The sequence below is a fragment of the Protobothrops mucrosquamatus genome, unplaced genomic scaffold (genome assembly GCF_001527695.2).
Source record: "Protobothrops mucrosquamatus isolate PMUCROS unplaced genomic scaffold, P.Mucros_1.0 scaffold416, whole genome shotgun sequence".
NCBI classification, from domain to species: domain Eukaryota; kingdom Metazoa; phylum Chordata; class Lepidosauria; order Squamata; family Viperidae; genus Protobothrops; species Protobothrops mucrosquamatus.
Genome location: NW_015386745.1, coordinates 302,638 through 315,492, shown reverse-complemented (window position 1 = coordinate 315,492; position 12,855 = coordinate 302,638). Strand labels below are relative to the sequence as shown.

The following is a 12,855-nucleotide window of genomic DNA, read 5'->3' as shown; positions in this document are numbered from 1 at the left end:
AAATATGGATTATTTTAAGTCTCATCACCGTTTTTTCCTCCCAGCTGGAAGAGACTGTTTTTAACTATGCTGGACCAATCTGTTTTGAAACTAATGAATGGATCCATCCTCACTGACGTGTGGAAGTACTTTGGAACATGCGGTTTATGGAAGAAGCACTTTAAGAAAAGTAGCTGCAGCTGGAAGATTCAGTCTGTTCACATGAGAAATGAGAACTGCTTGTTGCTTCAGGGATTTAAAAGCAAGCTTCCAGTCAGGGCCTGCCTCTTTTACATCTAAGATTGTGAGCTAACCTCATGGAGCAATTTCAAACTCCACCCCCTTTATTATAGGCACATTGTTCTTCCTGTGGTGAATAGGCTTGCTTTGTGTTGAGTGGCAGGGCTGTTGACAAGGCTTCTGTGTGCGCTTCGCTTACCAGCAGCCGAAGGAGAAGGAGGGAAGGAGGGCAGGAAGACAATGAGCCAGAGAGGGCTGAATATTTCAGCAACCTCTGATTTAGGTTGATTTAGCCATGAGCCAGCCGCCTAGCGGAGGCGGTGCTGCAACCGTCTCTCCTCGTTTGCTTCCTGAGGGCAGCAGCAGCCGAACTAAGCAGCAGCGTGCATTCTCTCCAGGCCGACCCAAGGAGTCTCTTGTCCGCCAGCCCTTGCCAGCTGCCAATTCATCCCGCTTCACAGCAGCAGCTGCAGTTCCTGTCTCGAAAGCAAGCTCTACCCGGCAGCAGTTATTGCAGCAGTCACCAATAGGGCAGAAAACTAGCCGGGTCAAGGGTGGAGGAACAGAAGGAGACAAGCTGCCCTTACAGGCTACACCAACAAGGAGCTCAGTTCTGTTGGGAGCTGTCCATGCCGGGGATGGTGCTGAAGAGCAGCCTGCCTCATTCCTGGTCTCAGCGGGAGGGTGTCCCAGACCAAATCCAGGGCCTGCAGCTGAAGCACGAGAGGCCCCTCCCAAAGACACCGAACTTACAAGTCCTAGAGCTGGAGAGCCACAGCTTGAATCGGGAGGAAAGGGGGAAAGGGTGGGTAGTTTTGTGCTTTCTCAGCTGCCATCCAAGAGCTGGAACAGGGGTAAAACAAACAAGCCTTCGCAGAAGAGTGCAGGAGAGGCAACTTCAGCTTCTTCGTCGCCTTGTGGTTCAGGGAAAGGCCAGGCTCTATCGGTGAATAATGGCAACTACTGGAAAGAAGGATGCCTGCAAAGTGAGCTCATTCAGTTTCATCTCAGGAAAGGGTTATCAGCAACCCAGATGCAGAACAAAGGTAACAACAAAGCTAATGGCAATGTGGGCAGTTTGCCCTCCTCGACCCCCTCCTCCTCCGTGGTGCTGCCTGCAAATGAAGGTAGCAGTGGCCTCAGTGGAACTATGGAAGGCAACACGACCCAAGAATCCCAGCAGCAGCAGCAGGAGCTGCAGGAAGAGATGGAGAAACTGGAGGAGGAGAATGAAAACCTCAAGGTGAGCAAAAGATACAGAAGGAAAGGAATAATGGGGGTCTGCCTCAGTTCCAGTGTATATGTGCACATGCTGGTGATGTTTTAGTCTGTTCCACAAAAGAAAGGAGAAGGAATGCTAATGGTGAATTCTCCTTTGAGGAGATCAAGTTGTTGTCAAGATACCTACTGGTTTGCTTTCTGGTTTAAGAGAAGGGTGGGGAAGGGAGTGCATACATCATTGGCTATGAACTTTGATTTGAATATAATACAATATTTCCATCCTCAGGCAGGATTTTTTAATATATATTTCATCTTATATTCTAGACCAGAGGATTTGCTTGTCCTATTGACTATAGCTTGTCCTATTGACTATAGCTATATAAGTTAAAATGAGGTTCAATTCAGCAAACTGATGAAGTAAAAGACATAATATAACCTAGTGGTACTTACAACTCCATAAAATAATAATCTGTGACTTCCCATAAATTGAGTTGCACAAAATAAAGGCAGGATATAAATATAAATGAATCCATAAATAAAGATAATGGTTTCATTGGAGTTAGAGTTGGACAAGAAGTAAGTAAGACATTCGCTTTTAATAATTACATTTTTATCTATGTTCCTCAAAGATTTTCAGACTTTGTGGTATAGTAATTGCCATCTATGGACTTGCTAAGGCAAACTGAGGATCAAAGACCATACTTTGATTTGACAATACTTCTGCTTTGCTTGCATGTTAGAGAAATTATGACTAGCCTCTAAATTACTGTTGATTCTCTAGCGGCCTCAACCCAGTTTGAGATTCCCTGAGTTATGGACATTTTAGAAATTATTATTTTCTAAATAAATATTCTAGGATTATTGCACCTTTCAAAGATAAAAATACACATAGTTGAATATGATTTGCCAGATGTTCTATCTACTCCCTTCTTTATGCTTCTCATTGCCACATGCATGCACTGTAAAATATACACGGCTGACATATTGGGTATATCTAGTTTAATGACGAGAAGGACGAGAGGTGACATGATAGCAGTGTTCCAGTATCTCAGGGGCTGCCACAAAGAAGAGGGAGTGAAGCTATTTTCCAAAGCGCCTGAAGGCAGGACAAGAAGCAACGGATGGAAACTAATCAAGGAGAGAAGCAACCTAGAACTAAGGAGAAACTTCCTGACAGTTAGAACAATTAACCAGTGGAACAACCTGCCTCCAGAAGTGGGGAATGCTCCTACACTGGAAGTTTTAAAGAATAGACTGGATGGCCATTTGTCTGAAATGGTATAGGGTTTCCTGCCTGAGCAGGGGGTTGGACCAGATGACCTCCAAGGTCCCTTCCAACTTTATTATTATTATTATTATTATTATTATTATTATTATTATTATTATTATTATTATTATTATCATCATCATTATCATTATCATTATCATTATTATTATTATTATATTGGGGAATTCTTCAGGCTTATGAAGCAGTTTCATTGTGCTACATGTGCACATGCTTTTAATGTCTTATTTTGGCCAATTCAAGGAATATTTGAAATATAAATGGATCAGTTCTTAATTTGGGATCACATTTTTCTTCTTCTGCCAGTTATAATACTTGTAAGGATAAGGAAGATAGTGGGAAGCCATATGCTTCTCTCATAACAGTTATTTAAGAACTATGGGTAAGTTACCATATCTTGTGTTCTTTATCAATGTGATCTGATGTCATTTTATGCTTTTCTATCTATTCCTTCTGAATGTGTGTCAGAACGAAATAGATGAACTTAGAACTGAAATGGATGAGATGAGGGACAGCTTTTTTGAAGAGGATGCTTGCCAGCTTCAGGAAGTGCGCCATGAATTGGAAAGAGCTAACAAAAACTGTAGAATCCTTCAGTATCGTCTTCGAAAAGCAGAGAGGAAGAAGCTCCGTTATGCACAGACTGGAGAAATTGATGGAGAACTTCTTCGTAGCTTGGAACAGGATTTAAAGGTAATTTGGAGCAATTGATGAAAAAAACAATCAAATTATGATACCTTTAGTTAACCTAATCTTTTGCAGGAAGGCAAATATAACAGAAGTCTGAATTGTCTTGTGGTTTTGACAACTGGAATTTAATCACATGCGGCAGAATAAGCAAAGCGGTACTGTCTTGGTTTTTCGGACATTTCTCATCAATCTGAACCAACCTGATTTGTCAATTAGTCCAAAACATCTGGCAGTCATCAGAATGACATGTCTGTCATGTATATCCTAACCCCTTATGTTCATTTTTTACTCCCCCCCTTACTCAATTATTTTAGAAATATCCAATCACCAGGGAGTCAGTAGAGATCACATTCCAGGTGATCGATTAACAGATATTTCAATGACTTCCAAATGAAATTACAACCTTAAGGCTTATAATTTAATTTAATTTTAGTGAATGGATCTAGAAATTAATGCCTCATACCATTTGTTTCTTTCAATTGAAACAAAAAAAGGATATAACTCCAGTTAATGTTACAATCCCAGGATCAATGTAGAGATCCTCAGAAATGGATCTCTGAAACTGCAGTATATAGAAATAGTTGCAAAAACAAAAGCATGGTTTAAGTTTGGGAAATAGAATGTGTAATAAAGAAGCTCAGACTGACTTTGTCCTAATTCAGTGGATATATATCTTCAGTTTCTTTAAATTAAATCTGCATCATATCTTGGGTATGTCATGAGGTTATTATCATGGCAGAGTCATTGATGTAAAAATCTTTATCCTGTTTATTAATAGTTTTAATAGTTTATTATTAATAGTTCATACTAAATTTCCTGTAAGAATGGATCAATCTTATAATGGTTGTTTTCCAATAAATACTAAGGTTGCTTCTAACTAGTTCTTTTTTCTTTGAGATGTTCGATCTAGGAAAAAGAATATTAAAGTCATAAATCTATGCATACCAACTTGGAAGAAAGAATATTAAAATGAGTTTAAATAAAACATCTGCCTGGGTTAAAATAAAAAAAAATTAATTACCCAATGCTTGGGCTGGTAGCTGAGCACTAATAGAAGAATTGCCTAGATTAAAGTATGAAATATAATTGCATTGCTTTGTAATAGTACAGGAGTTTTTATTTTTAATAACAGCTACCGTAAAACATGTTCAATAGTTAAATAAATATTTTATACCAATGTGGTTTTGGCTTTCCTAGATCTACCAATGAACATGTCTCCTTATCATTTACTATACAGGTAGTCCTTGACTTACAACAGTTCTTTCAGTGACCGTTCAAAGTTACAACAGCACTGAAAAATGTGACTTATGACCGTTTTTCAAAGTTACGACCTTTGCAGCATCCCTATGATCATGTGATCAAAATTTGGATGCTTGGGAACTGGTTCATATTTAAGACTGTTGCTGTGTCCTGGGATCATGTGATTACCTTTTGTGACCTTTGACAAGCAAAGTCAATGGGGAAGCCAGTTTCACTTAACAGCCGGGTTACTAATTAATAAACTGCAGTGATTCACCTAATAACTGTGGCAGGAAAGGTCGTAAAATGGGGCAAAACTCACTTAACAACAGAAATTTTAGGCTCAATTGTGGTCGTACATCAAGGACTACCTGTACTTCATTAATTCAATTTTTGCCCTACTTTCCCTCCTAAGGTTATAATTCCCCTGAGAAAAATCAGACTTCGTGCCAGTTGCTGGCTGGATTGGACCCATGATTCTAATGATCAAAGAATTAATCTTTGGGAATTCTATTCATCATACTCTCAAAAGACTAAACTGGAGTGCCTGAAGTAACCCTAACTGCGCTCATTTTTTAAAAAAAATTAGGAAGAACATTTTATTCAGTATTTAACGGAACTGATATAAGTTGATCACAACACACCCCTAAACTTCATGAACATAGTAAGCTCTGCTATGAAAGTTGTTTTCCTGCTTGAAAATGTGAAGTGTCCTTCCATGTAGGTTGCAAAAGATGTTTCTGTAAGACTTCATCATGAGTTGGAAAACGTGGAAGAAAAACGCTCCACCACAGAAGATGAAAATGAAAAGTTAAGGCAGCAGCTGATAGAAACTGAGATTACTAAACACGCTCTTCAGAATGAATTTGACAAAGTGAAAGAGGTTAGTGACAAACTGCTCACTGGGAGGGGGACAGGCAAAATTGGCCAAGGTGGGATAGGCACATCAAGGGTTGTAATATACTACTTTGCTATGTCTCCTGTCTCTTCTCTGACTGGACTGGTTACAGCTGATCCATGGGCGAAAAGCAGTTTTGCTTTTCAGACAGGTTTGAAAGTCCATTTATTATTTTATCATGGTAAGCAACCTGCAGATCTGGGAAATGATTATTTCAGACTATTTTTTTATTTTGATCTCTTCAGTGAATACAGTTGTGTTGAAGGCAGTACCTGACTCAACATGTTTAAAAATGCTATTTGGTACTTATGATCTACTATTAATTTTCTTTTTTAAAAAATAAATTTTATTAGTTTTAATAGGGTTAGGGATAAAATGGGGTCAGGATTAGGACTGAGGTTTGGGTTAGGGTTAGGGTTAGGGTTGGAGTTGGGGTTTTCCTAGGTAACATTTTCAATATTTAGTAAACAGCATATTGTCTGGGTACATGTATTTAACTAACAATAATAGGTATAGTTAATTATCATAAACAGTATTAATCACTCAGTAGCCTTCTTACTAATATATACTGCTCACAAAAATAAAAGGAATGCAAACCCCTTCAGTTCCATGGTAAAATGTTCCCTTTATTTTTGTGAGCAGTATATATTTAAAATTACATGTCACATTTCTTTCTCTCTAAAACTATTAATTTTTGACGTGTTCCTTGCTATTTGCATTTAGATCAATAAGAACAAGAACATTTAAAGAACATTTAATTACGCTGTCCTGGTTTTTAACATAACCATCTCTGGAGGATGAAACCAAAAATATTTTTTTAAAAAGCTAGAAATTTTCATGTTGTTTGAATGATGGTTTAATAACCTTGGATAGCATGCATATTTGTTATATCTTGTCTTTCTTTTCCAACAGTGCATGAAAAGAAGAGGTAGCAAAGATTTGCAAAAATCAGAAAAAAGGTCACAACAGATGTCTGCTGAGGTGATACAGAATATTTTTTTTCTGTCCCCTGGTACAATGCAGTAAACCCCTGGTACAATGCAGTAAACCATATGACCATTTAAGTGATGGAATATAGGTAGTCCTTGACTTAACAACAGTTCATTTAGTGACCATTTGTTCTGTCCCAGCCTACGTGAGTCCTTGTTATACCCACAAGGAGAAACCCCTCTTCCAAGAAACAGGCAGGAACCGCAAGAAAAAACCAACCCCTTTTATTATTCACAGACCTGAGTCAATGTCCAAGGCAAACAAACACAGTTCACAGAAACTCGATCCTCAACACCAACGGTTGCCTTCGGCAACCAGCACCTCCCACACCTTCCCTTTTATAATTCAGCTAAGGCATGGCTTCCTATTGCCTTTTCCTTTGCCTTTGGAGCCGCCCCATTGCATTCCTCTGTTCTACTCGCTTCTCTTGCCTGCACCTTCGTGCATCCTGGATGTTTCATCTGTTCTTCACTGTCCAACTCAGGCTCCCAGCACAGCTGTGTATCAGCCTGAGCGCGAGTGGAGGGGCCAGGCTCCTCGTCCGACTGTAAGTCTGGGAGTTCCTCAGAGCCTTCCTCTGACTCTGATGTCACTCGAGGCCCCTCATCTGATTCCTCAGACTCAGCTGCTGGATCCACAGGCTGGCGAGGAATCACAACACATTTGAAGTTACAACGGCATACTCTCAAAAAATGACTTATGACCATTTTTCACACTTATGCAGCATCTCCATGGTCACATGATTTACATTCGGATGCTTGACAACTCACATTTATGACGGTTGTAGTGTCCCGGGGTCATGTGATCCCCTTTTGCGACCTTCTGACAAGCAAAGTCAATGGGGAAGCCAGATTCACTTAACAATTTACTAACTAAACAACTGCAATGATTCAATTAACAACTAGGGAAGGAAAGATCATAAAATGGGGGCAAAACTCACCTAACAAATTTCTCACTAAGCAACATAAATTCTGGGCTCCATTGTGGTCGTAAGTTGAGGATTCCCTGTAGACGATTGCAAACCTTTCCTTAGTCAACTGTGTGAAAACCAAGGCTCTTTTTATGAAACACATTTATCAGATTTGGACCGAAATGATCATGTTTCTGTAGATGGCAAAGGATGCACCTTAACACTCGAGTCACACTCTTTGTTGCAAGTATGGAAATCACATCAGTGGCACCAAGACATCCTGTCAAACTCCCATGTTATGCCTCTAACTTGTAGGTCTATGTTCCATGGATAAATGCAGAGGAATTCTGGCCTCTGCATTTTTAAATTTTGTCTGAAATATTATCCTGATCAATACTTCCACTATTATATTACCTAAAAAGATGTCACCAACCTTGTTTCTATGACATCATCATCCTTTGTCTTAATGATTCTAGAAGACTCTTTTTTAAGGGCTTTTAGGTGTTCCTAATGTTCAAATTCAAGACTAGTTCACACCTTACATTTTCTTTAAATTGCTTTTATTTGACGTGTAATGCATGAATGCAACAAACCCAAACAGATGTGTAATACAGGTAACTCCTGTCGATTGAACAAAAATAAAGTTTTCTTTGACTTGAAATCACTGGTGATTTCACAGGAATATCCATGAAGGGTTATTTTGTAAATTATGTGGAAGTGATTGTCATTTTCTTCTTGGTTTTCAATTTCCCAATCTAGTTTTCCAGCCTTTGGATTGCCTAGTGGTCTCCTATCTAAGTAATAAAACCCTGCTTAGCTTTTGAGCCAGACAAAGAGAAGCAGGTGTTGCCACCTGCTGAGACATTGATTGGCAACTTGTACTAGGAATGTTACTCTGATTTGTTTCTTTGCTTTATTTTGTTGAGCATTATTTTGACACTTGCCTTTGAAGTGTCAGAATTCTAATTAATCCTGGACAGATCTAACGACAAGTTTTTCATTTGCAAGTATTGCACATAAGAGGATTAAAGTTTTATCTTCCTTAAAATTTATCGGGAAACTCTAGTAAAGTTTACTGGGATAGATTTTGTTTGTTTAGAGAATTTATATGGTTGCCCACTCAACTTTCAGTGATCTTGGGCAGCTTACAAATAAATCTATAATCCATTCATCCATCCATCCATCCATCCATCCATCCATCCATCCATCCATATCTATCTATCTATCTATCTATCTATCTATCTATCTATCTATCTATCTATCTATCTATCTATCTATCTATCTATCTATCTATCTATCTATCTATCTATCTATCTATCTATCTATCTATCTATCTATCTATCTATCTATCTATCTATCTCTACCTACCAACCAACCAACCAACCAACCAACTGTATATGTATATATTGGATATATTGGTATTTTGTGCTAAATTGTCATTTGGCATCCCTATGAGTAAGCAATATAACTGGGGATTATTCTTTGTCACAGGAGGACAGTGAAGATCTGAAATGCCAGTTGCAGTTTGTCAAAGAAGAGGCTGCTCTGATGAGGAAAAAATTAGCCAAAGTGGACAAGGAGAAGGACAGATTTGAGCATGATCTTCAGAAATATAGGTCATTTTATGGTGATCTAGACAGTCCCTTACCAAAAGGGGAAGCAGGAGGTCCACCTAGCACAAGAGAAGCAGAACTCAAGCTCCGTCTGAGGTTAGTAGAGGAAGAAGCCAATATCCTTGGAAGAAAAATAGTGGAACTGGAAGTGGAGAACAGAGGACTGAAAGCAGAGCTTGATGACTTAAGAGGAGATGATTTCTCAGGGGCAGCCAACCCACTCCTGGGAGACCCCAATGAATCTCTGTCAGAGTTAAGGCAGCATCTGCAGTTAGTTGAAGACGAGACTGAACTGTTGAGGAGGAACTTAACTGATGCAGAAGAACAAAACAAACGTGTCACTGCAGAGCTGAACAAATACAAATACAAGAGTGGAACTCACGATAGTTCACGACACCATGACAGTCCCAAGACAGAAATACTTCAGGAAGAACTGAAGGCTGCCCGCATGCAAATTAATGAACTCAGTGGCAAAGTCATGCAGCTCCAATATGAGAACAGGATACTGATGTCCAACATGCAGCGCTATGATTTAGCCTCTCATTTGGGGATCCGAGGGAGTCCCAGGGACAGCGATGCTGAAAGTGAGGCAGGGAAGAAAGAAAGTGATGAGGATGCTCGCCCCCCTCACCGCAAAAGAGAAGGGCCCATTGGTGGAGAAAGTGACTCAGAGGAGGTCCGCAACATCCGTTGCTTGACCCCCACAAGATCCTTCTATCCAACCCCGGTAGGATGGCAGAAAAGCTTTAATGACCGGCAGCAAACCAAGGACATCCGCTGTGAAGCTGAACGTCTGGGCAAGACTATTGACCGTTTGATTTCTGACACCAGCACTATCATAACTGAAGCAAGAATTTATGTGACAAACGGGGACCTGTTTGGACTTCTGGACGATGAAGACGATGGAAGTAGGATACGGGAGCACGAACTTCTTCATCGGATCAATGCCCAGATGAAGGCGTTTAGGAAAGAACTCCAGGCCTTCATTGACAGACTAGAGGTTCCGAAGCCTTCAGATGATCGAAGTACAGATGAACCTTTGTCAGTGAGTCAGGTAGATTTTTATTTAGTCAAAGCCATTGAAGGGAAAGAGTTTTAGCCCAGGCGAAAAATTGAAAACTTAAGCTACTTTCGCGTGTAGCTATGTGAGATGAAGAAGACACCCTTTCATTTCTATGACGGCAATTTAAATTTCCCAGGTTATTGTTCCAATATTGGATTCTTAGGTTTTGTACAAGGATAGCATAAGAGGAATACATTATTGGATACTTACTTACCTAGTGAGAGCTCTGTGGGTTGGTTAAAAAATTGAATAGTAAATATCGTTTATTTAGCTTTTTAAAAAAATTCACCCATATTATTAACGGATTTATAAAACGCATATAACTAGAAAAATGACAGATAAAAATCTTAATTTAAAATTAAAATACACAATAAATAGCAGGGGGGAAATAAAATATATAAAAGGTCTTATCTCAGCATAATGTGATATTCATGTTTACAAATGAAACTTAACTGTTTAATTCTAAAATACCAGCTGCCTGGGAGAATGTCTTAACTTGGCTCTGAAAAAGATAGCCAGAAGGGTGTTGGGTGATTCCCTTAATGGAGGGCTTTCTGCCCGTAGAGCAGTATAACTGCAAAAAAAAAAATAATTTGTACCAACCTATCTTGGGTTCTTTTGCTGAGACTCCAAGGCAAAGGCCTGGGTGAATGAGAGTGACAATGTTAATGGGAGTGGGAACTCTGGTTTGGTTTCAAGGTTTCCTTCCTGCTCTCCCTGTTTTGGGGGCCCCTTTAGAGTGGTTTGCTTGCCTCCTTTTTCTTTGGCTAAAAGAGGGAAGAGAATAACTAGCAGAGGGAGGAATTGCACCCAGGGCCGGCCTGCCTGCCAGCTGACCTGTCAATCTTCATTTTGACAAATAAGCCAAAGTAGGAATGATGAGAAAAAGCAAAACTGGCAGCTTACCAGTATTTGAGTCAATCCACCTTTTAATTTGTTAATTCTACCAATAAAGGATAATATTTGTAGCTCAGGGATAAAATGAGGGGTCCTTGGTTATAACAACAACAACAACAACAACAACAACAACAACAACAACAACAACAATAACAATAACAATAATAATAATAATAATAATAATAATAATAATAATAATAATAATAATAATAATAATAATAATAATAATAATAATAATAATAATAATAATAATATAAAGTTGGAAGGGACCTTGGAGGTCATCTAGTCCAATCCCCTGGTCAGGCAGGAAACTCTATACCATTTCAGACAAATGGCTGTCCAGTCTCTTCTTAAAAACTTCCAGTGTTGGAGCATTCACCGCTTCTGGAGGCAGGTTGTTCCATTGGTTAATTGTTCTAACTGTCAGGAAGTTTCTCCTTAGTTCTAGGTTGCTTCTCTCCTTGATTAGTTTCCATCCGTTGCTTCTTATCCTGCCTTCAGGCGCTTTGGAAAATAGCTTGACACCCTCTTCTTTGTGGCAGCCCCTGAGATATTGGAACACTGCTATCATGTCCCCCCTCGTCCTTCTCTTCATTAAACTAGACACACCCAATTCCAGCAGCTGTTCCTTATATGCTTTAGCCTCCAGTCCCCTAATCATCTTTGTTGTTTTCTCTGAGTTTGGTTGTTTTCTTGTAGATGTTTCATTACTCAAAACTAGTAAGGAATGGGGTTTGCTCTCAGTTTATAAGACCAAAGTACCTCCCCAGCAGGAATCAGCACCGAAATGGGAAAAGTCATAGATATTTCAGGAAAATATTACAATTATTACATTACCAATATTACTATTACAAGATTCCCTCAGATTCTTTGTACAGCCATTTGGATCTGACATATACAATTTTCACAAGACTAGGTAGAAAGGTTTGATGTTGGTTTTTTTCCTCTTGAAAAGTGAACTTTGCGGTTTTATTAATGTAGTTTTATCTTGTCTTTGTATTTACTTTCCCCAGATGTTCCAGCCTATCATTTTACTTATTCTCATCCTTGTCTTGTTTTCATCCCTTTCTTACACAACAATATTTAAACTTGTCTTCCTTTTCACATTGTTCTTTGTGCTGTAGACATTTTTTAAATCATTTTACCATTTGTTATAGAGTTATTTTCAGTTTGTTTTATGTTGTCCATCTTCCCAAGCTACGAAGTTCAAGAGCTATAGTTTCTGTAGTAATCACTGCTGTAAAAACACTGAAGACTGTTCGATAGGAAGAAGACAAACCCACCTCCATGCCAAAATGCAGATGTTGCAAGCAGACCGAACCAAAAAAAGCTCCACAATCAAATCTGAACTAGCGTCATCCAAATAGCCAGGTAAGCAAGTGAAATTTTTCCCTGCAGAATGTGCATGCTTCTGTAGCGCTAGCCCCCGAAAAGGCCACTAGAGTCTGGGTTCTCCTGGCCCTCTTTGTATGGCTGCCGGTCCACAGTGGTCCCTCACTTAGGCACCTCTGTTTGGCTGGAACACATGATGAGGTGGTGGTCAGTGCTCAGACTGGTCACGTGCAGGGAAAGCCGTCAGGTAGCTGGTCAGCTCTCTCTCTCTCTCTCTCTCTCTCTCTCTCTCTCTCTCTCTCTCTCTCTCTCTCTCTCTCTCTCTCTCTCTCTCTCTCTCTCTCTCTCTCTGTGTGTCTCTGTCTCTGTCTCTCTCTCTCTCTCTCTGTCTCTCTCTCTGTCTCTCTCTGTCTCTGTCTGTCTCTCTCTCTCTCTCTCTCTCTCTCTCATCTATCTAATAGAACAAAGAGAATATGAAAGAAGAAAATCCATTTCAGT

The 12,855-nt window shown here is 39.5% G+C and overlaps 1 protein-coding gene across 1 annotated transcript; it reads left to right on the top strand.

The window, feature by feature from the left end:
- Window positions 1-514: 514 nt before the first annotated feature.
- Window positions 515-12,149, top strand: SOGA3 (SOGA family member 3). Its single transcript, XM_015816241.2, has 6 exons — window positions 515-1,462; window positions 3,194-3,418; window positions 5,379-5,537; window positions 6,465-6,533; window positions 8,944-10,119; window positions 12,039-12,149. The coding sequence occupies exons 1-6, from the start codon at window positions 515-517 to the stop codon at window positions 12,147-12,149; spliced, it is 2,688 nt and encodes an 895-aa protein (XP_015671727.2).
- The last annotated feature ends 706 nt before the right edge of the window (window positions 12,150-12,855 follow it).

Coding starts and splice junctions, on each gene's coding strand:
- SOGA3 (XM_015816241.2), top strand. CDS start 515: ATGAGCCAGCCGCCTAGCGGAGGCGGTGCTGCAACCGTCTCTCCTCGT. Junction 5,538..6,464: donor AATTTGACAAAGTGAAAGAG/GTTAGTGACAAA, acceptor CTTTTCCAACAG/TGCATGAAAAGAAGAGGTAG. Junction 6,534..8,943: donor CACAACAGATGTCTGCTGAG/GTGATACAGAAT, acceptor TCTTTGTCACAG/GAGGACAGTGAAGATCTGAA.